Below are 24,821 nucleotides of genomic sequence, written 5' to 3' on the forward strand. Positions count from 1 at the left end.
ATTGTCTTGACCATGTCTACATGCCTAAATGCACTGAGTTGCCGCCATGTGATTGGCTGCTTAGAAATTAAGTGTTAACGAGCAGTGTACCTAATAAAGTGGCCGGTGAGTGTACTTTAGACATTGTAGGTTTTATTGTATTAACAACAAAAACGGTTATGCTTTTTTCCCTGTAAGTAGAAACAGGGCTGTTCACTTGCCCCATCTAAAGCCTCAGAAGACCCCTGGCCTCAAGAGTGACCCTATCTTTAGAGCGAACTGTTTGACTTGGACAGGGAGCTAATTAACTGTATTTTAAACCTTTATTGACAGATCATCATTACTTCTCTATCAGTGTTATGATCTTGAAAAATGCAGGCATACATTTACTAAACTCTTTGTTAGGTACAGTATGCTTTGTTAGTATCAAGTCAGTCAATATTTTTCCTTTTAAGAACTGCCATATGTCTTTGAGGAATTGATTTAGGAAAATGCCTGACAGTTATCTGAGATGTTAACCCATATTGACATACTGACACTTAGCTATACAGGCAATGAGCGAGGGGTGCCAAATTCCAGTCCTTGTAAGTTACTATCCAGCATCTTTTAGATGCGTTCCTGTTCTGATACATGTAGATTGCGTGAAGGGCTTGTTAAAATGCTTCAGCAGAACTGAAGTAAATGTAAAATTTTAATCAGATGTGTTGAGCAGTCATGCATCTAAAAGTTGCAGAATAAAAACTATACCTTTGGGCTTGGGCAACCTTGAATGGAGCAAATTTCCTGGTCAAGTAATCCCAGTAGTGGTCCATCAAAATGTGGTGACACTGGATTACAGTAAAGCCACATTCCAAATTGGTAATTGTTCTAAAATAAAATAAAAACATGTATAACTGATAAAACAATAAACTTTCTTGGTCACATGACACTGACAATTTACAATCCCAAATTATTTTTGTTTAACCTTTTCTGGATTTGCAATAAATACTTTGTAAAACAGCCTTCAAGTGGGTTTATCTTGGGACACAGATTTAATAACTTTGATTTTTCATCTTTTCATCTTTAGCTTTAAAAACCTTCTACAATAGGCTTCTCTGTGAGGTACCTGCCATGTAAAATAATAACTAGGCAAATAGGCCTTTAGTGAACATTTGTTTGAACTCAGTATGCCCTTTAATTTCATTCCCTCTTCCCAGCATTACACAGATAACAAGGGTATATATTTAACTCGAAAATATGTGAGCCAACAGCAGCAATTTCCGTCCTGCTGCTTAAATTATTTTGCAGGACCTGTGGTGGTTATAAACAACACAGATTAGTTTGGCATTCCCAAAACATATTTGCAACCTGAGCCTGTGCTTAACAAAAACAGCCTCCTTTTCTCATGGATGGGTTTGCCTCTTAAATACACTTTAATCCCACGAGAGCAAAAGAAAACAAGAAATGACTGCTAAGATGTATCTTGGCTTGGTCTGGTTGGCTCCATTGTAAAGTTGCCAGATCTTATATGAGGAAATCACCTATGAAAATGTTTCTTCTGTGACTGTTAACATATGGGATGGATTACAAACAATGATTGAGAAACAGAGGGAGTTAGCATGTAAATGTCTGCCTTTTCTTACAGCAGCAAGAAAAACATTGTAAATTACTTTGTTTATGTCTTAAAGGGAAGGCCAGTCAGGAGACATAGTCCATGTCTTGCATAGCATGCCGATCTGTGCCCAGTTAACCTAAACATATGGATGATGACCTAGGAGGCAAGGAGCAATCTGTTCAATGAATCACTCCCAATCTGCCACACTGACAAGGTTTCATCTGTCCCTCAAGACCTTTACCTCTGCGTTACTTCAACAAGACTTGAAACAGTTTGTATATATTTTGTTCCTATAATAAATTCCTATTACAAAGCTGGAAATTCACTGTTTTGCGTAAATGACTCATGCAGAAGATTCTATGGAAAAAAAAGGATTGTTTTTAGTGAATAATTAAAGTTTAGCCCAACATATTTTATGCCTTGAGGATAGATTGAAGAATAAAACACGCAAGACCAAATCTAAAACAGATATATGGATTGTCAGGAAAGCAGAATTTCAAGCAGACTTCAGAGCAGACGCTTACAGGCTTCAATCTGTACGATGATACAGGGCACTCAGTAACATAAGCGCCTAACAACTGTTCACCTTTAAGCTTGGATGGCTGTGCATATGGTCCGATTGCGGCTGACAGCCCAGGAGAGTGGGCATTGATTAACCCATATATTCATGAAGCCTCTGTGAATGCTAATGAACCAAAGCCCAGGACAGAGCTGAGTAGCAGTTAGCATTTAATGACAACAGAGAGCATCGCTGATGTGGAGATCTGACCAGACTGGGCAGAGTTTGTGTTTTTCACTATGACGCATTCTAACTGCTGCTAAAACATAGAATTTGTGTGTGTGTTTCTACAAATATGGTTTTGAAGCTTTGTAGCTACAAAACAAACATTTCTCTCCACCTTAGCCCTCAGTTGCATGGCAAGCCTCCAATCTTCGTCTCAATGTTTCATCAACTTGACCACAGTCTTTTCTCCATCTGTGCAGATTTGCTTTTTTCCATCTCCTTCAGGACATGATTTCCTGCTTTCTGTTTCCTGTCCTCCTCCGTGTGGCACACTATCCCTCCAATCATCCCCATTGTTTGTTCGGTTCCCATGGCCCACCAACAAAAGCAGTGGGAGGGAGAAAGGGGGAACAAATCATGGCACCCATATGATCTTCATTTTCCTGACCACAGTGCAGTCACAGTTCTCATGTGTATTTTCATTTGTGTGAGCAAACAGTAGAAAGAAAAGCAAGAGAAGAGGAAAAAAGGACAAAGAGTTTGGAGGGGAAAAGATGGAGTGGCTCAATTAAAGTCGGTCACGAAAAGCAGAAAGATGAACACCTCCCTGTGTTATCACAAAATTGCCTCTCTTAATACCTAGTACAATTTCAGCTGCATTAAGACATCCAATGACAATCCACTCTGCAGAGATTCGCCCCCAGGTCCAGCTCATGCAGCTATGAAAATCCTCTCAGTTTAGCCTCAAACACACCTACTCTTCCTGCGCTTTGAAAGCCCATTCTAGTGATTTCAATCACCAAATCAATCTCCCCTTCCAGGACCCCTGTTACAGACCGTGACTTTGAAAAGTTGAAGTCCTTTAGCAGTTCAGTGAAGAATTCCCCCACCCGCTTAACGCTTTCAATAAGCATTAATGAATCCACTATTTGCACATGAGAGTATTTGACCAAGGCTTTATTTGCCGTCAGCTTAACATTTCCAGCCATTTCTAGGCAAATATGGCTGCTGAGCATTTAGAGCCACTGGGGCTATAGGGGGGGAGGTGTTTTTATATTGTTAGACACTGCTTCTCCCTTCCTAATTTCTTACTTCTAATCATATTTGCAAAGACTTTGAGCAGACTTCTTAGAGTAACATATAAGTAAGAACTAACCGTATTCCAATAACCTTGACAAATGCATTCATTAAATTAGGTGTAGTGTATAAATTATTATAAACAGCTGCAGCCATGACATCATTGTTGTCCTCCTCAGCACTGAGGCACTTAAAACCTTGTAATTAGTGTTCAGAGCAAGGATCATTTTGGCCCAAATTGCACAATTTTTTAAAGCACTCCCTATGTCAGAGGAGCATCTTCTTCCAGTATGGTATTCGGGACTTCAGTGCAACCCTGTCCTCTGCAGAAAAATCAATTCCATTCAGCAACTGTAATGTTTGCAGCTTCCATGGGGCTTCAACAAAAACGTAGAAAGTCATTATACAGTCTGCCTGCCATTTATTTGCATTTGGCTAAAGTCTAATTTCCTTCAAACAAACAGTAGGATTTATAGCAATCAGACAAAGAAATCTAACAGTAATCTCACACACATTGCATTTATGTGTTGTTGCAATAGTGCAGACTCAGATGAGATGCTGAACCAAGCTTGTTTCACTGATGCTTTTCTCTTTATTACTGTGGCAGCAACCTTATATGAATTCCTCTCTGGATGGCTTTAGCGCCACATTTACTGTTACATGCTGCTCGTAACAATATGTAACCCTGTTTGAACTGCAGTCATCTGTGTTACAAATTACCCAAACTCGTGAAGTTGTTTGTTTAAGCTTTGCTTTACAGAGAAATCTGATCTGTTTGCAGACAGATATAGATTTCTGACTCACATTCATCATTTCAACATTTTTCTTTACATTTATAAAGGTCACACAGTGTCCCACCTCTTTTTAAAACCTATAAATATAACACTTTATCTGAATGCAGTTGAAGGAAATGTGTGGATTTTAATCTAAACTCTTGGTTTTTCTTTGAGAGTGAATGTGGAAGTTCCAAAAGTGCTACCCGATCAAACAAAAAAGTCTTTACAGTATTAGTCAAATAAATTTGGAACATCTGCTTTTAGAGGATTACGATGAGAAGAGGAAAAGGTTTTAAAATATACACACCGATCTAAACCACGCAGAGAGCAGTAGTGCTTTCTACCTCTGAAAAGTGCAACATTCTTTGTTTTTACATTTCTGCAAAGAACAAATTACAATAAACCATATTTCCTTTACAGGTATAGTATAAATATATCAAATAAACCCTTTTCCTAGTTTTACAAAAGTTCACTTGTTGGCATTTAATTCCTCTTAGAAATTTGTAATCTCTTTAATAAGTCTACATGTGATGAGATTGTTGGGTAATCTACAAAAGAATCATGGTTTTAACAGATTCCGATATAAAGAGTTGAGGAGGAACCACTGAATTAGAGTGATTAGACACAAAGGTAGGTGGAGAGTGGAGTTCATGGGTCAGATTTCATGGCCCTTGCAAATCTTGATCCCCACTGCCCTGTCCGTGCTGTTCTTTAGATTAAATGTTCGTGTCAACAGCTTTTTAATGAGGCTCAGAATTTGAGGTAAACATCTCTTAAAGACAGTGTAAAGAGAATTCCCAAATTTTATTCTAAACACATTAAAAATTTCCTAAATTCATTGTTCTGTATCTGTAAAAAAAACAAAAAACAAAAAAAAACTTCCAAACTTTTATATTGCACTTTGCTACTAGAAGTAGATTTGGGTTTCAATATTCCTGTTTTAAGATTTTTTGGGGGTGTCTAAAAGTGCGGCTTTATCATCATGCAGTTGCCTTTAGAATATTGGCCCACCCCCTGCTAGCCCAGCACAAAACAGACCACTTGGTTGCAATATTTTGTACCTTTTCAGAACCCTCTGGTGACTATTTTTAAAAAGGCAACTAGCGAAAACTCTAGTGACTTTTTCCTGCCTAGTTCACTTCTTAGGTGACAAAACATAGAACACCGATCTTCAGCAAAACAATAAGCTAGGACCTTCCTCCTCACAAACACAGGGAGTCAGACGCAGAAGCTGCAGCCCATGTCTTCAGTCAGAAAACCAATTTCTATTAAACATGAAATTGCATAAACTGTAATTACGAAAATGTATTCGACAAATGGAAACTCTGCAATTTCAAAACAAAATCATATTTTTTCATAAAGTTTTTACGCTTTGCTGAGTTCGTTAACATTCCTACTGAAATGATTGCATTTCGCAAAACTGCAATGGAAAGAATTTTTTCACATCACACGGGTCACGTAATCTGCTACTTTACCTTTCTGGCTTGTAAAAAGACGAAGGAGAAGACTGGAAGTAGTTCGAGGATCATAGCACCCACTAGGCTACAATATGGATATACAGTATCTCATATGTTTACAACCACTTTGTTTTCAGAGATATCACATAAACAGACATATTCCCATGCAATCTTAATAGTATTTGTTATAAAGTGGAAATACGGCAATTGCAAAACTTTGCAATTTCAAATTTAGAAGAATATCAACATAGTTTTGAGCACATTTGCTGCGGAAAAGGAGCTAAGAGAGAGTAGAGCGACTCTCCTGTTTCGCCAATGAAGATGAGTCACACATTAGCAAAGCTTCCATTAATCCTTCCTGAATTAAAAATCAGAATGCAAATACAATATTTGTAATCATTTTTTTTAAGACCGTTACAGTAAAATAAAATAGTGTGTTGCCATGTTTTCAGCGGCCCTAGTGGATACAGACCATCTGTCTTACGGCAAAGAAAACAAGCATTTTTCTTTATTACTTTTAAGACCTAATTTTAAAAGCTTAGATTTTTTTTTTACCATTTCAATTTGGATGGGAGATTAATGAAAAATATTTCTGAGGTGTGATAAACTTAAAAACAAACATTTATTCCTACTTTACATGGTCTTTAATTTAGGTCACATTATGTCATACACAAAGCAGCATGACAGCAATGCTGACCTTCTAAACCAATAAACATCAGGATTATTAATATTTCATAAAAGGGGTTGACCAATATCACCAAGCAGAAGTAGTCCAGACAACTTTCTTCATCTCAGTGGACTGTTTAGAGCATTTTTAACAGCCGGTACATTCAGTTTTAACAGTTACCCATAAACCAAATAATAACTGATTTAAGGGTGATTGAAGATTGAAGAATATAGTGATCTATATTATGAGAATAGCAACAGCTAAATCTAGGTAAAGAAAAGACAAAGTCCATATTGATCTGCCTAATAGCGATCTAATGAGGTTATATGGCTAAGCACAGAGAGTGGCAGAACCTATGAGACAAAACAAGCATGAAAAAAACTTTTTTGTTATGTAAACTTCCATAATTGGGAAAAAGAAAACAAGCTGTATTCACACTGTGATTAAATAATGTTATACACTGTTGCTGGATAATGATGCTGGTGTCGTATTTAAAACTTCCCATTTGGAAGTTAAATTAAGAGCATACTTCACAGTTTTGAAGTGCATTCCATCTTGTTCAAAGTGTGTAATATTTAAGAAGGTGAAAAAACTTTAAGTGAAGGATGGGACAAAAGGAGGTGATTTATTTACCCCAGTTGACACAAAAACAGTACCAGTACCAAGGATTTTCTGGTTGCTTTGTTGTTGTTTTTTTTTGCCGTTTGCATCTAATAACAACAATAATTTACTAAAATGTATAAGAATGCATAGAAAGTGTTAATTATGTTGGGCAATTTACTCGATAATCACTTTGGGTTCCTACCAGCTTTTCACTGCCATGTGGAATGTTTAGAATGTTTTTTAGCATTTATCCACATCTAAAACTAACCAGTAAGGTCATGTCACTCAGCTTAAATTAACCACCTGAGGCTACAAAACATTGACCTACGATGATAGAAATATCCTGGTAAATCAGAAACACAAGCAACCTAATCAGGAGCTGCTAATGAGTGCATCCATATGTTGTGTTAAGCTCAGACGGTAAGTCTGTGGGTCGTCCTTGTGACCTTTCACCCTGCTGACACCTTTTCCATGACAGACCTGACCTTTGTTACAGGAGTGATCTGCTGATGGCATTTATAGTCATGCCCCATATCCACTGAGCGTGTCCATTCCGGCGTGATGGAATAGGATTGGTGAGGTGACCCTGTGCTTTTTGAAGGCTCTTGGGAGTCTGAGATCATAGCCACTCGTTCAATCTGGGTAATGACTCTAACAACTGGCATTTAGAAGTTGCGGGCTTAACTGCAGACATTATAGATCCCTCTGATCAGCTAAAATTATAGGTCCTTTAAAGAATATTAAAATCTTTGCAGAAACTCTACTTTCTAGTGGTCAGCTTTGTTCCACTTTTATTTTTTGTATATTCTATCTTTATTTTTTCAATATCTGTTCTTTCCATTTTTTTTCTTCCCTCGGCCATTATCTTGACTTTGCCTCACACTTCCTTTTCTCTCCTTTCTTCATTTCCAACTGTCAGACTATCTTGTCTTATTCCCCAATGACTCATCAAAAGAAAGAGCTCAGTGATGTTATCTGTGCCTCTAGTCTGGAGCTGTGTGTGTGTGTATCTACATTCACATCTTGTGTGTCAGACAGATTGCTCCTCATAAGACTGAAGCCCCCAGGCTAATGTCACCACAGTCCTCTAACTCTCATTTCTTAAGTCACTTGCATGCTGTTTGACTGTGCAATAAGCAGGTCTCAGCATCCTTTCAAGTTTGTTCTGATATTAAATTGACTCTTACAGAAGCTTGATCGTTATAAAGCATGACAGGATGCACTTGGAATGACCATGGTGGACAATGACCTGAATCAGCTAAAAGTCATGTACTGTAGATGATTTATCATCTACCAGTTTGTTTACTGGCATTGGTGGATATGCTTATATATTATGTGAATATAAGTATGAGTTTGTGTAAGAAACAAATGTCTCCAAGTTTTTATAAAAGTGGTTTTACTTTGCAAAAAGGACAATCAACAATTGTTTTAAGACATAGGACTGCATTTTTTATCATTTATCATGCAACGTTATAAATTATTTCAATTTATTTCACTAATCAATTGCCGATTCACAATACACGTCATCTCAAGGCAGAAACAATACAGTCAGAGTGGTTAAAAGTTTATGTCAAGGAAAACTAGTTGATTGCATCTAGTCATTGACTTGGAAGCAAGACATGTTTGCATTTTTTCTCATTGAATCTACAAATAACTTTTTTTTTTTTTTTTTTTACAAATAATAATGATCGGATTTGTATTTGAACTCAACATCCTTCATTCTGATTTCACTGAATAAAATTGCATGCATCAGGTCAGTTTTTAAATGTCAGTTCGTTATAGAGACTGTTTGTGTGTTTTATTCAATATGCTCAGCTGTTTTATAAAGGCCAAAGAGGATTATCAGAAAACATTTGTGAATAAACATCATCATAAACAAAAGGGATCCAGCTGAAGTCTAAAAAATGTTTACTGTGTAAAAACAAATCAAAGTTTTGAATAATTCCCCCATCACAGTTTAGTCAATCCTTCCAGGTTTGGCCATGGATTGACATGACCAAACATGGAAAGGGGAGACATGTATGAGTTAGAGAAGCAGCCAAGAGGCCAAGGATGACTATGGAGGAGCAGCAGAGATGTATAGCTCAGGTCTATCATCTGTTGTTGAAAGATGTCCCATTGGCATTTTGCCTCAAGACTTGTAAAGAACAAAGGAAACCTTTGGAATAATTAGAGTTGAAACAGTTAATCAGATTGATCGTGATTAATCCCTTACTGAAATAATCGTCAACTAATTTAGTAATTGATTAATCATTAACTGGAGCTTAGAGACTCTAAAATGTACCTTCAGCTGACAGAGCAACCCAAATAGAGCAATAATTATACAAAAATTGTAAAATAAAATGTGTAAACATTTTGCATTTTAGAGAAAAATATTTTTCCTCTGTCAATATGTCCTATCCAGCACTCCTCAAGTGGAAAAACTTTAATTTCACTGGATTTAATTTAGCAAAAGGTCTTCTTTAATGAAACTTTTACAATCCTATTATTAATCGGTTAATCAAAAAAATAATCATCAGATTACATTGCAAAATAATCATTAGTTGCAGCCCTAGGAATGATAATTTGTGCTCACTTGAGGTCAACATCAACTTCTAAAATTAACGAAATACCTAATGCCATACAGCTCCCTGAAAAGATCATGCTTAACATGAAACATGTTGAAGGTTGGGTCATCTTGTGGAAATAATCCTCTTCAGTGCTTACACTAAAGCCAGTCAGAGTTTATGTAAAGATGAAAGCATCCAAAAACTGGGCAATCATGAAAGAAAGTCCAGGACAGAGGTTTGCCCTCTAGCCAGACAACTTAACTAAGCTAAACACAGAGCTACCAAGATACAGTTGAGATCAAAGTATAATAATGTGGTAAAGCTCAGTGAAAGCTTGGCCCTAAATCACAGACACTCTCCATCAAATCTAACCAAACTTGAACTGTTTTGCAAAAACATCTTAAGATGTTTAAAGATGGTAGAAACATTCAGTGGAGGATATTCAGCAGCTATTTTAGCAAAGGAATTTCTGCAAAGTAAGGACTTTGATTTCACGCTTTAATTGGTAAAATATAGACAAAATCATTATCATTATTACCTTTACAGAATGCTTAATAAAAAAGCGTTTCTGTCTTATTACACAGATTGCTCAAAAATGTATCCTGGTTTCATTAACTGAGGTCTGTACCAATAAAGCAGAATTTGATTTTTTTTTTTTTGCCAAAGAATGGGCAATCACTCCTTAGTACGTTTGGTGGCAATTTTATTCCTTCCCTAACACCTTTGAAGCAGTGAAAACTAAAAAAAAAATGAAAGAAAGAAGCCCTCTTTTCAACCCAATGCATTCAGAACATCAAATCAGGCTGCTTTTACGCATGCATGCAGTCATGATTTTTACTACGTAAGGACCAATGATGGCTGTATGAATGATTTAAATCTCTGAAGTGGATGTCCAAGTCATTTGTAATGATAAATGCTGCAAGTACACAATTTTATAAATGCCTTTCAGGTTCATAATTGCATCTTACTTTTAGTTTGAAAAAGGAATTAATGATTACATACTTCAGATTTGGTTCAAGTAGTCAAACATAGAGATTTACATAAAATGATGTGGGTCTGAGGGCTGAAGCATGTCATTTCAAATTGTATGATGGCAGCACTTTTGTGCAAATGCATTATGGGCAATATAATCATTGAGATGTACTTAACACGCCCAGTTATGGTAAATAGATCATAATTAAGAGGATTATTGCATTAATTACTCTGAATGGATTAAGGACTGTGTTACATCAGAGATTGTGAGATACAAATAGGAAACAGATGTGACTGTTTAATGAACATTTCTATCTTGACTGAAAAAATTTCCAGTACCTGGTATGAACATTTTTTAAACATTCACAGAAGAGGAATTTTTAATTAATTTTGCGTATTCCACTCATTCATTACCTTGCATGACAATACCTGTTAAGATAACCGCTTGAATAAAGATGAAATACTAGAACTGAAGCTTTGCTTTGTCTTATTTTGGAAAATAATCAGATTACGGAGATCTGAAGATACAAGATTTTTGAGTCTAAGAAGGCCAAAGAAAAAGATTGCATCACTCTCTCTGAACAGAATCTTTAGTTTGAGTATCTTTGATCAATTCTTCACCGTCTGTATCCAATACATCTCCAAAATGTATGAAAGCACACTTTTTCACTTGAGTGTTCCTGTAATCTTCTAGTGTTACACCTACCTTGTCAGTGCATGAGAGTGATGGAGAAAACATATTATTTTGTGTGTATAGTGGCATGCTACAGCTTTTGTATTCCTCTCAAGTGCAGCTGTGAAACATCAAGCATCAGCTAAATGCTTGACGGGGATTACAAGTAGCCTCATTTGACCACTAGACGGTTAGCCTTCATTAACATATTCCTGGCCAGGACAAAGAAAGATTGGTATTTTATTATTCCCTGGCAGGAGCCTTAGGAAACATTAAATTAGAAGTCGAGAGCTTTCCCTTTTTTTTCTTTGTTGCAAGGCAATATCCAAAAATGTCACATAACAAAATATTTCCATGCTTATTGGTAGTTTTGGAGATTATTTAAAAAAAACATTTAACAGCTAGTTTTTTAGGAAAAAATATAATAAGATAATCTGTGAATTGATTCTGTAACTTGGTTGGAGCAATGAAAACAGATAAAGATCAAAACATGAATTTCTAAAAGCAATTTTTAAACTTGCCCTTCTGCAGCAAAAAATCTCAAAAGTCATCCACTAAGTTCTTGAAAGTGGTACAGTAAAAACTTGTAATCTTTATAATTTTTCAAGAAAAAAAATCTAATCAAACCTCTTAGTGCCGTGAACATGCAGGTTACTCAGAACTTGTTTAGGAACCATATGAGGATTAAAAGTAGTTATCCACTGAACGCTGTTAACACCTTTAGAAATCATGCGGTATTTTTCTTCACTTCTTTAACACCTTAACGACATTTCAGGGGTTTACAACCCTTTTAATTGTCTACAGACAACACAAGTATTTATTTCTTTAGAGACCTGCTAAGAGCTGCAGCCAGGATTAATGAGCATTTTCGATTTTTCTCTATAGCTGTCTCCAAAAGTTGCCATTGCTGTTTTTGTCTTTGAAAATTCTGACTTCCAAGACCAACTCTGCACTCAAAGGCAACTATCATTTCTTACATTTAAGTTCTATTGAGTACAGCTAAGCTGATCCCTAAAAAAAAACGCATTGACATTCATTATTTTGATGCTCTAATTAGATGATTGTTGTTCAGAGACAAAAAAATGGCAGTTTGGAACAAAAGAAGGCTAATTTTAAAGTTTAAAAAAATCCTGAAAATAGGGCAAGATTTTGAGTGATTAACACTATAACATGCAGGGGTAAATGTATAAAAATGAACATACATTTTCTCTGCGCTTTTCCTTCACAATCACTAATGTTTCATGATAATTGATGATGATGATGATGATGATGATGATGATGATGATGATGATGATGATGATGATGATGATGATGATGATGATGATTTGATTATTAAGCTTAAGGTTAAGATTAAATTAAGCTTAAAGTCCCCATGCAGATTGTTCTGATATAGAATATTGTGGGAGAGTGGTGCCCTAGTGGTTAGAGCAGTGCGCTTGTGCTCTAAGAAGATTGCAACTACCCGGTTTAATCCTTAAAGACTCCACTCTGGGTTCCTGAGTAAAACCCTTAACCCCATACTGCTCCCTGTGCGCCACACAATGGCATCCCATTGCTCCCCAAGAGGATGGGTTAAAAATGCAGAGAGTTCATTTCCCCATTGTTGGTCAATAAAGTGATTTACATTCAGGCTTAGGATGCTGGGGAACATTTCCTCACTCTCCTACATTGTACTTCAATTCTCCAGTTAAACATTATTTGTTAGTTCAACCCCAAACTTTATGGTTAAATTTTTTTTTCTCTCATCATCGCTGCACACAAACGTGAATCAAGGCATCAGCTGAGCTGCTCCCTTCACCAGCTCCCCTTGTAGACAATAGAGCCAGTTCATGTTAAGTCCTGTTTCTCTCCTGGACATAGCTTTTGAATCAGTTTTAATTTTAAATAATTGTATTATCTGTCTTTTAACAATTTTTGAAAGGAAAACATGTGCAGGAAATAATTCAAGTATCAGTGCTTCTGTGTTTCTCTTGCATGTCTGCTTCTGTGTTATTGAGTTCCCAGTCATCCTCAGTTTCAATTTCATAATGCACAATTGCTCATCAACAAGGAGCAAATCCTGCAAAGTTAATGACTGGAAGCACATGCTGGGTTACCTTAGATAGAACACTTTTAACCAATCTGTCTGTACAATTTGAATGAAACCTCTTTGGAAAGGGCCTTGTGATGAAGTATTGTGAGTTGATGCTTTATAATTAAAACTGAATAAACTGAGTACATGCTAACTTGCATGAAAATCTAAGCGGCTGAAGGCACCACCTAGAATAATCCCTTTGAATGAAGAGGCATAGCACTATAAACACTCAGAAGGCTTACATGGGGAAAATAAAGTAAATTCATTGATGTGAAATACAGGTACTATGGAGATATGTTAAATCAGGACATATGGATTTGCACTCATTAGTCCAGTGCAGGTGAAATATTTTTTTCAGCCACAGTGTGAATAAATTCGATATATCTTTTTTTATACATCCCATAGGGCTGGTATTGCATGGCTTAGTGTTAAATTTTAATTGTCTGACCTGTCAGCCAGCTCCCCAACAATTCTCTGGTTTTGAAGAACCCCAGCCGAGCCAGAGCTTAAACCAGAACCCTCAGTTCTCCCGGTTTCCTTCTGAAAAGCTGGAGCCAGTCCAGTGCAAAGCTCCAAAATAATTCCCCAGGGAAATCTAAACTGGCCGATAAGCCATGCATCATCAAATCCTCTCAGGTCTGAACAAAACACACTCTCTCCAAATTCTTCCATTTATGATGTCCTACAGTAGCCTCACAGCCTCTTTTGTTCCACAGTAAAACAGAACCTTACACAGCTATGTATGGATTTGCGTGATTGTCTACACCTTGTCCAAGCTAAAAGATTACAATCACACCCGGAAATAATCTGGTGATCTGCCTCCACTGCATTCTCATTGAGAATGATAGAGCCCCTTGGACAACAGACACTCATTTTAAGCTCCTCACTGTACAGACCGATGTACATTTCATCAGAATGTGAAAAAACACTGAGAAATAGTTACATCCATTTGCTGTGGTTTCCAACATTCTTGGGATGTGTTGCATTCATTTAAGGGTAAATGTGGTTCAGTTTCATCGTTTGCTCCTACAGTAAATAAAAAACTGAACTGATTCATATTTCGGTTGATTTATGTGCAATTTAGTTTTTTTTTTTTATTGCTGATTGCAAATGTTTGGATGACTGACTCACATTTTTATTGCAGGTCACAGGGTTTTGTGGATTGCTTCACATTTTCACACCACATTTTTATCTATCCTGACTCATGCTTGAGCTAAAAGTAGAATGCAAGAACTATAAAGATAACCAACTTCAACTTTAGGCACTAGACATGCTGTTAGGATGCTGATTTGGTGAATGTAAAAATGAGCAGAACAAAAAAGCTTTCCCTTTTTTTTGCCTTTTGTGTGTTATTGCTTAAAAACATGACCCCGAAAAACTTAGGATTGTATGAGAATTTAGATTAAATCTTAGAATATAGATTTTTTTTTTGTTAGATTAGTTAATACCGGTAATCAACTTTATTGATATTTAACATTTATATAAGTTCCTTTTTTTTTGCTAATCCTGCCAGACAATGGTCATGGGGAACCTATGTCTAATAAAACCAGCCCTCTCTTTATCTACATACACAATATCTAAACTATTTTCCAGATCTTATGATTTAATTACTTTTCTTCAAATAAAATGGATGAAATAACGCAGTATTACATTACTTGTCAACATAAAACCGCACTGGTTTGCTTTTTTTTTTTAAAACACACACTATAAAATAAGCTGATGTGTTTATGTAAATAACAGCTGGAGAGATTATGATTTGAAAAGAAGTCTTAAAAAAAGAGAAAAACTTTGCAAAAATTCTGATTTATAGGACTGCAATACATTCTGACTCTTTGGAAGGAGAGGAAAAAAAACTGTCAGAGGTGTTCTGCATGCATTCATTAACTATCTAAATGTTCAATTATGTATTTGCTTTATATTTTATGATTTTCTTTCAAATAGGACATTTTCTGTTACAAATGATTGTATATTTGAGATGGATTCATTATAATTAGCAGAATAAAATGCTTCCAACCAGAAAAGTATTTATATCACTGCATTGAACTTATCTAGATGATGTTCTGTGACTGAGGTTAAATACATGGATATATGCTTAACTTAAAGGTATAAAGGACAATCTTTTTTTTCAGGTGGATCATCTAAATAAGTGGTCCTCCTAATTGTCAATCATTCTGGTGATATGTTTACGTAAGGCCGTCCTACATGCTCATCTCTTTAGCTGTCTTTTTCTGTGCATGGGCTCTCAGACGTAAATGTGTGGTTAGCTACGGTTTCAGCCCGTCATTGAAGCTCACCTTTCTCACCTTGGTTCTTTGAAAATGTCAGAGGATTGTAAGAGAGATAGTGTCTAAGAAGTATATGAGAAGAAAAGACAGGCCTCAGAAGAGGCAGATATATCCCGGAATGCTTTGCACGGAGAGCTCTCCTTGCAAAGCATTATGGGATCAGCGGCGCGCTGTCGCCATAGACTGTTGCTACCCGACAGCGGCGACTAATAACAAAGATGGTGTAAGCACTGGATACATGGTGGAGGAGGAGTTATGTGACCAACGGAGCAAAAAGCAATGATCATCCGTCTGAATGGTAAGTTTACTGAGTTTGAAGGATTTAGGAGTTAGGGCGGACGTTCAGGCCCAGTAAGCTTGTATGAGCTATGAGAACAGCAACACTCATTGAAAGGGGTCATAGAATGATTATATAGGGTATTTGGTGCTGGACTTTAAGGTCTCTGAACAGGATGTGTAACATTGGTTGGCATATTTGCTGCTCTATGAACCTTAATGCTGGTTAAAAGCCCCAGAATGAAACGACAGGTTTTCTTCCTTTTATGGTATGCTCATGAATATTTAGATGAGCTCTGCGCTGATTGATAGGTTTACAACGAGCGAAGCTGCTGAGCAAAGACGCATCATAGCAACAAGCACTCACTCACTGAAACATCGAAACTGTTGATATGGTAGGTTATTTTCATCTGTTCTTATAGGCTTAAGCAGACTTTTAATAGAGGTCAAGGTCTGAGTAACTATGCAACTTGTAGCTGCTCTCACCTTTTTTAGACGTCCACTCCTTGTGCCCAGAAAGACCACGTTGTGTCCGTTGTACAGATAGGAAGTGACAGAGGTAAGCCGGTCCCTCCGCTCTGTAAACACCGTCCGACCGGACACTAGCTGGGAGCCACCCAGGGGTTGGTTAATATCCAGGCCACAGAAGTGATCATCGATGGGAACCGGCTGCAGGGAGAAACACAGAAGGTCAAGATCAGGATAGAAAAAAATTAATGATAAAAAAAAGAGGCATGAAGAGAAGAGGTAAGAGGTGGATGAAGGCAAAAACAGAGAGGCTTGTTGAGAAGGAACAAAATAAGAAAGAAGCTAGAGATAATTACAGAGGTGAGGGCTGTATGTGGAGGACTAAGATCACTGTAGACACATACGAGTATAGGATAAAAATCCAAACTGACTCTCAGAAAGCCTAAAGAAGATGAAGTTCACCTTTTTGAGTGTTGAAAATATTACATCAAAAGGGCTGATGGGCTTTTCAACAAGCCGTGGTGCCAGCAGTTTCATGCTGCAGGGTTAATTGCTCATGGCAAACAGAAGAAAACTGTTTATTTTGTGGCTGTTTCTGTGATTTTTAGATTGCTTGATCTGACATCACACAAACACACAGCAAGCAATGTCAAGCATCAAAGACAGTCTGAATGCTCAGCAGTCCTTCTTCCACATCTGCTAACATGCACCTCAAACTTTTGCTAATTGTCTGTCACTTAATATAAAAGACTCATTTTAAGAAAGTTTATTTTTTATTTATTTTTTATTTTACATCTCTTCTTTATGCTAATGTGAGGTTTTACTGTGCTTTTTATCTTTCATCAAATCATATGCCCTAGTTTTACTAAAAGTGATTTGTGCAGCAAGTTTAACATTAAGAAACTTTATCATCTGACTCTCTGCTTTGACCACCAATCTTGATCATGAAAAATTTAACAACTTTAAGTAAACATTGAAAAACGTTTCTTCCTCAGATTCAATTATTGAGCTTATTGCTTGGTTTGTACCTTAGAGGAAGCACATCTCTGTTAGCTTTGTGTACAAAAACAATAATCTATAGGTGAATGAATAAAATCAGGAACAATTATTTATTTATCCATCTCTTGTCTTTCATTTATTTTAGACCAGGGGTCTGTTTCATGAAGTAGGTTTACTGAAAACTCAGACTAGTCTAAACCTTAAAACAGGGCAACATTGACAATTTGTTTGATGAGGATCTTATTAAAGAATGATATTAACTTTTTCAGAAAGAATTAAATATTAATAGGGAGAGAATTCTACAACTCTGTTGACATGACAGGAGATTACTTGTTTTTAGTTTGTTTAATATGAGTGAGATGCAGATCATTTTATTTTTATTTAGGTATATTTACAGTACATGAAGAACTACTGAAAATATTTTCAGATTACACAAAAATAGATACATTAATTCCGCGGGGGAAAAGGAATTAATTTAGGGTTAGGATTCACTCGATGATAACACCCTAATGAGTCTACTGGCACAATCTGAAGCCAGTCTATGGAAATGATAGCCGCTTATAACGGCCGTTTGTCTGCAAACATCCACTTAATTGTGTAAAAGAAGACTGAATCAACATGAGGAGGATCGCATGAGATGATGCACAGGTTCTATATATTAGAACAACCTTTTAATTATTCATTTTCACCTGCTGCATTATTCAAGAAATAATCCTTTAATATTTTCAGAACTCTATGGCAAGCCGTGTTCATATGTACTAGTTTTACAGAATATGCATTCATGATATCAGAAAAAAATTAATAAAATTTCTTTGTCTAAATGACCATTTTCAGATATTTCCCAGAGGATCTTCTCAGTGGGATACTCCAGCAAAACTTCTGAACTTCTCATTTTTTTTCTAGTGTGTACCTCAATCCTTTCATTTGCCTTTTTGCTTTGCTGCTGAATTTACCGATTGTTGGATAGAGCTATTTCCATTCTATTCTATTCTATTTTGTTCTGTTCAATTCCATTCAGATATGTCAAGGTTTTTCACCCTGCTTTTCTCAGATGATAGAGCTCCACACCCTGACTCCGAAACAAAGCCTGGGAACCTAACGGAGAAAGCTCTTTTTTGCTACAAGTATCTGGGATCATTTTCTTACAGTCATAATCTATATTTCAAGATCAAAGCTGAGGGATAGATAATGGGCAGTCTACTAAATTGAGAGTGTTGGTTTATGGCTTTTTCTTTATTCACTACAAAAAAAGAGATTAATTGACACATTATAGAAAGCAAAAGACCACATTTCTGTATTCATCTCCCAGTCAGTCCTACTTACATCAAGACAGTTTAAAAAGGGCTTAAAGCAAGTCTAGCAATAGTTTTAAGTCTAGATTCATGGTACTCTACTCAATAGGTTTTACTCTGTATGGCATTTCAATTTTTAAAAAGTATTAAGAAACTTAACTGAATTTATGCACTTTAAAGAATTTGACCTTTGACTAGCTCTTTACATATTTAAAACCTAAATGATCTTTTTCCACAGTTAAAGCATGCATAATCACAACCCGATCACACCAGCATCTTCAGTGTTAGTTACTGAAGGAAGACAAAAAGTTAGATATTTTACTTATTAAAAAACTTTTTATTAAGATATTTTGACTACTCAACTAACCTGCTACACAATAAGATAACAAATAACAGGAAGACTAAAAGTAACAGTAGTTAGTATTAGTAATAGTAGTTAGTATTAGTATTAGTCATAAGCTTCCTACTCTATAGGGATAACAAAGAGACTCCTGATTAGTAATGCTAACTGTGCTAAATGCTACTATTATACTAAAAACAGTTTGTACTCTCGTTTTCACAGTGTTGCTGTGTAACTCTGACTGCCCCCTTTAACATATGATGTAATACCTGAACGCATCAATGTCTTTTCTAAACCAAAAGGCTTTTAAAGGAGCCTGTTTAGTGACGATAATTAAAGCATTATTCAACAATGAGTGGATACTGAATCAAAGGTTTTTACACTCAAAGGATCAGTGGGACACAGCCTTATTTTATTCTCAATTTAACTTCTTACAATAAATTATGCATCTTGTGATATGGTGTGCTTATACAAAGTTAGATTTGCAGAAAAAAGAGAATAAAACTGGCTGCAATCAGTCTGAAAAGTCAAAGGAGATATGATGTAATTCTTCTAGATGGTTTTACTTTATATTCAGTTAACTCGGTTCCATTATGCTGACTTTTACCAGGTTTTGCAGAAACAGCTCGATAACGTTTTACATGTTTTAAGAGAAATTAATACCATATCCTACTACTTAGTTTTCATTGTTAAGACATTTGAGTTGAGATATTTGTTAGGTCAGGTTCCTAAAAAACAAACAAAAGTAACCTTTGCTAGAATTGTGCACAAAACTTGTGCAAAAAAATCTCTGAGTGGGGCGTGCACTGTAAAATATCAATCAAATTTACCTTATCATCTAAGAAATTTGCGGATTCTAACCTATTGCCTTTATAACTCTAAACATGTGAGGAAGGAAATGGTTATCATTCAATTAAAGTATATCTTTTTGTCATTTCCTTTTATATCAGCATTGGGATTGTACTGCAGAGACAAATGTTAGTGTTGATCTTTCTATTTTGCTTACAGTGCGCTTAAAGAAATACTAAACAGCGACTGATCGTTTTTTTCTTTGTCAGATTACTATATAGAGAGAGTCTTGCTCCCCAGTTGGAGACTATTGTTCAATAACTACCTAACATGTTTCCTTATCTGACGCTTTTCTGTACAAGTTACATCTTATTTATAGAGAATTTCAGGATGGAATCAAAGTATGAGTTACGGATCATTACAGCAAATCCTGTGAAGGATTTTAATGTTTTTTATGCTTCATTTTCAGCTTATTTCCAAGAGAGGTGCTCATTATGCAGAATTACAGCTTTCACAAAGACCCAGACTTGGACATTTACAAGAAAGGCCTTTTTCTCAAGATCAAGAACAGGTCTCAAAGGGATCGAGTACTGCTGACAGCGACAAGAGCAGGAGAAAGAAAATTAGGGAGAGAGAGGCAGAAAAGAGAGGTGGAGAAGGAGGTGGGATTCAGTGTTCAAACCCCTGAATGAAATCAAAGCTCTATACAAAACTCCCCTGATTAGCATTGTGGAATTTATCTCCCCAAGCAATACCACAGTAATGGGATCCTCAGACCTGAATGCTTTATGCAGAACGGCCCAGACTGACTGCCTATTAGATGTTAAAGTTAGAATCATAGTTATGGAACAGTTAAAGGAAAGAAAAATGGTTAAAACCTAATTCTTTGTTCACACCACTGTTTGTGATGTGGTCTAAAATAATGTGTCTACTCACAGCCTTTGTGCACTGTACGTCTTTTCCTAGCAGCCAGTGGAGCTCCAGGTTTCCCTCTCCCTGGTAGCAGGACTGTAGTCGCTCCCTAATTCGCATGTTGATGGCTTGGATGGTAAAAATGCAAAGAGCCGAGTGATCTGAAGGGTCATGATACTGCTTTTGTCCTTTGGAGAACACGGCAAAGAGGACATCCTCCTGAGCACTGATGTTGAGCGACTTAGCCAGCACCCTGCCGGCCTTAGAGAGGTAAGCCGCCTGCAGCAGACGGTACTCCTCACCTCTATGTACGCAGCCCACCGGAAGAGAAACGTACGAATGGAACTTTTTGTCACCTTTACAGAGCCGGATGATGCGAGACGTGTAAAATAGGTCACCAGGGGAGCCGCCAGCAGGCATCCCGTTCTCTGGCGTCTCTGGCTGGACAGTCATGAAATACACAAAGGCTCCACTGGAGAAACCATAGATGTAGTAGATGTCAAAATGTGGAACAAGAGCTAGCGTGTCAGAAGGGATTTTGATAAGAGATGAAACAAAATCAGTGTGAAGCTCGTAGTCGAGCATGGCAGAGGACTCTGGGTCACGGGGCAGCTTACGGCTGGAGATAGTTGGAAAGTAATCCTGTTTGCCGCCAACAGCAGTGCCAATGTACAGAGTGGCATCCTGTCCCTGAGAGGGAACGATGACCCCGTACATTGTTCCTGTTTGGTTGTCACTTGACAGATAGTGTTCTTTCTTATGAGTGGGCTCTACTAGGATGAATAAGTCATCTAGCCTCATCAGCTTACAGATGCCCTGATAAAGACTGCCACAAGCCAGCAGCCGATTGTGGGAGTAGTCAATGAGCAGCAGTTTGTTGACGTTGTCCGTCGAGGCCAAAGGCTCAGAACAGGGTTGAACTATCAAGGGAGGATAACATGCTTTGTTATCGTACTCTGGACCAGTGTCATGGGATACCAAAAGGGTGAGATTGGCAGACATTTTGTAGATCCGGTTGACTGCTCCGATGTACAGAGTCCCAGTGGACTGATGCACCGTCAGATGGTTCAATGGCCATTCCCTCCTCTCTGACTGGAAGGTGTTCATTGTCTGTCCAAGGGTCTTCTTTTGATTCAAAAATACTAGAGTCAATAGACACAGGGCCAGGGGCCACGACATAACCTTTGGAGGGCGGTGACCTTTTCTGAGGCTGTAGTAAGTCCATCCTTTATCTGAGCATGTCCCCATCCCCACAGGGCTCCACTGAATACCAAGCTCAGATGAATGGGGTTGCGTACCAGCAAACGGTTTGATTGCGCTGAGGAAAAATGAGCTGAGAAGTGGCCTTGTCTGAAGTGATCTTCACATCATTCTAAAGAGGAAAAAAAGAGAGAGAATTGCTTATAAATATAAACAAACCATTGATTATTTCAAGTGAGAGAAATTAGCTCTCAAGATATAATAAGACACTTCATTTGAAGACCTAGAAATACATGGGCTTGTTTTTTTCTTTTATCCCTGCTTAGTCAGATGCAAAACACAAAAAAAACATGTAATCATGTGTTCTAAGTGCCTGCCTATATTTACTAACCAGTGAGACAGTCCAATCTTACATCGGGGAGGCCTATTATATTGGCTGCTTTGTAAGACAAACCAGCTTGCCTTTCGAACAAAGCAATGACACAATGTAACCATGCATTCCCTTTTTTTGGGTGGCTAATTAAATTATCTGAATGCATTAATTAGGCATCCATATTTTGGGCTCTGTGTTTTCCCTGCTCCCCTCCCTCTTGTTCATTTAAATGGTTGAATCCAGGAGGAATTAATCACTCTTCATTGCAGTTGATTCCTAAATTAATCAGGCTTTTTCCAAGGATGGTAAGGAGTCATTAGAGATTCAGAGCCAGGCAGCATCAACCCTCACTCTTCCCTGTTTAATTTTACTTGCATATTTGATATTGATGTTCCAACAAGACAAACAGAGTCTGACAAGCAGACTGACTGAAAGGAGGTGAGAGTTACATATGAGAATGCTCAGCTGATTTCATGTATTTATTAAGTTTCTTATTTTTTGTCCCTAATGTTGTTTTGTCTTTGGAAGATGTTTCAGATAGAAATAAAGGGATAATTATTTTAGCATTTTGTTGTTTCGTTTTGTTTGTTTTTCATATTTTTCCCTCAAGATATTTTGTGAAAGAGATGCAAACAGCCATTGGCAACGACTGTGGAATCATAATACCTGGAGGATATTTAGTCATACATTTTCATGATTTAATTTACTCTCTGAAATAAGTAATTCCATCATCTTCCCTCTACTTCTATGCTTCCCAAACCGTGTTACGGATACTATTGGTATATGCAAACTATCTGTGCTGTAGTGCATAGGTAAGGGTTATGACATCAATCCATTTTAATGTCTAAACCCTCCTGCTCTTGTAGGGTTGTCAGGAGGCTGATCCCTTTCCCCACACAACAAACTGTATGTTTTAAAACTATGCTGTTTTAAATGTTACACTGTTAAATTGTCAGTCAAGATGGCGGGGCTTTGGAAACCTTATATTTAGAAAAAGTATAAGACTAAAGACTAAAAATAGTACCATCAAATTATAAATAGTTTACATTTTTCAGGAAGGTTTATATCATAGTTAGTAAAATATGAAAGGGTTTGATAGCAATTACTCTCTAGTTGCTGTTACCTGATTATTTCAGGTAATAGCAACCAAATATTAAACAATATTAAGCAATATATAAGTGCCGAAGTTGAACAAGTGAAAATGGATAACTGGATGTTCTGAAAATTTTTTATACATTGTAAATGTAAAATACATGTATTGATTGCATTGTTATGGAAATTACGTTACATTAAATGCATTTTTACGGTGCGATTCTGTGAAAGTGGGGAGTAACAAGATGGCGGCAGGTGACTTCAGTTTTTTCGGTAATCAGAAAACACTTCAACACAATCCTAATGTCTTCTTGTTTGTTTGTTTTGTTTAAAGACCTTTACATTTCTTACCGAATGTTAAAAGGCTTAATCTCCAACCAGTCGTTTTTTGGCTGGTGCTAACCTTAACAGAATGTGATCACAGTGAGGCTTGTAGGTAAAGGTTAAATGAAGACAGAAATGGCAGATCCTAATACTTGGGTCTAGCTATGTTAGGTGTTCTCCTTTAGCTGACTAACAGGATGTCCAGCTGAGTTGAGCTGGAGCCAGGGAAGGAGCGGATGGACTGAGTAGGCAGGGCTGAATTAAGCTCCACTCCAGCATCTACTGTCCATCTGTCCCCATAAGGCTCACACAGCAGGACAAGTTACTCAAGTGCCTCGACCTACTCTGCTCAATTTGGCAGCCTCAGTATGAGCAACCCCAACTGTAATTGGCGAGTAATATCCGTCAGACCTTTTCTGTGGCATTTACATTTGAAGTTAGTGTTTGCTTTACCACAGGACATTTACATGAGTTAATTGAATCATTTTTCTCTTTTTAATATCAGTCCTAACCTTTAAATAAATAAAAGGGATTTCTCTTGTTTTGCCTTTTTTTTATTTTACATGAAAATTTGGGTTTACTTTGATCTTTTTCTCTAAACACTAAGATTTGGCAGAATAACTTGGCTCTTACAACGACATCATCTGTTTTGGGCAAAATGTAATCTAAAAAATTCCTACTGAAAATCCCTGAAATCATCAGCTATGAGGGTAGAGGAGTCTCTCTCTTTCAACAGATTGTGTGCTTATTTATCTTTTTATTTCAACATTTTATTTCTAGCCCAAAGTGTTGGTCAAACAAAAGCTTTTGGTTCATTGTGGGATTCCTTTTTTTGAATCTTCCACAGCAGAATGGCATGCAATGCAGTAAAAAGCCTTTTGAAATCTGGATCATAAAAATCTGACTGAACCTTTTGTCCCAGTTCTTCTGCTACTTTAAAATGAAGCAGTTGAGTGCTTTTGTGTTTCCCAACTGTGTCGTCCCTGCTTAGCGGCATCAAAGGAGAACCCATTAGCTTGAATATCTTTTCAAACAAAGTTCCAGATAAAGATCTTTTCTGCGATTTACACGTAAAACGTCTTTGGGGCATTAAGAACTTTCCTTTTCTTAACTTTAAATGACAAATAGGCCTGGACTCTTGAGATCTGGCAGTAAATAGCAGACTAAATGATATTTGCAGAGCTTGGTTTGAGTCTGGCATGACCTTAAACAGTCGACACCTGCGGTGCCACCCAGAGGTTAATTTATTGTTGAGAATCTACCTCTTCAAATTCTCAAAGGTGTTACAAAACAGGGAAAAATCTGGAGCAAAAGTGGGCAGGCATG

The 24,821-nt window shown here is 37.0% G+C and overlaps 1 protein-coding gene across 1 annotated transcript in view; it reads right to left on the minus strand.

Moving 5' to 3' along the window:
• The window catches only part of LOC107085141 (plexin-A2-like), a gene marked incomplete at its 3' end in the record, with an annotated part of 93,965 nt that overhangs the window by 55,523 nt on the left and 13,621 nt on the right, over positions 1-24,821 (minus strand). The window contains exons 2-3 of the mRNA XM_015375320.1: positions 20,531-21,878; positions 16,193-16,375 (exon numbers count right to left, since the gene is read on the minus strand). Coding sequence (XP_015230806.1) covers positions 16,193-16,375; positions 20,531-21,754 — 1,407 coding nt within the window. The remainder of the gene's footprint in view (positions 1-16,192; positions 16,376-20,530; positions 21,879-24,821) is intronic.

The sequence above is a fragment of the Cyprinodon variegatus genome, unplaced genomic scaffold, assembly GCF_000732505.1.
Source record: "Cyprinodon variegatus isolate N-32 unplaced genomic scaffold, C_variegatus-1.0 Scaffold117, whole genome shotgun sequence".
In the NCBI taxonomy this organism is placed as follows: domain Eukaryota; kingdom Metazoa; phylum Chordata; class Actinopteri; order Cyprinodontiformes; family Cyprinodontidae; genus Cyprinodon; species Cyprinodon variegatus.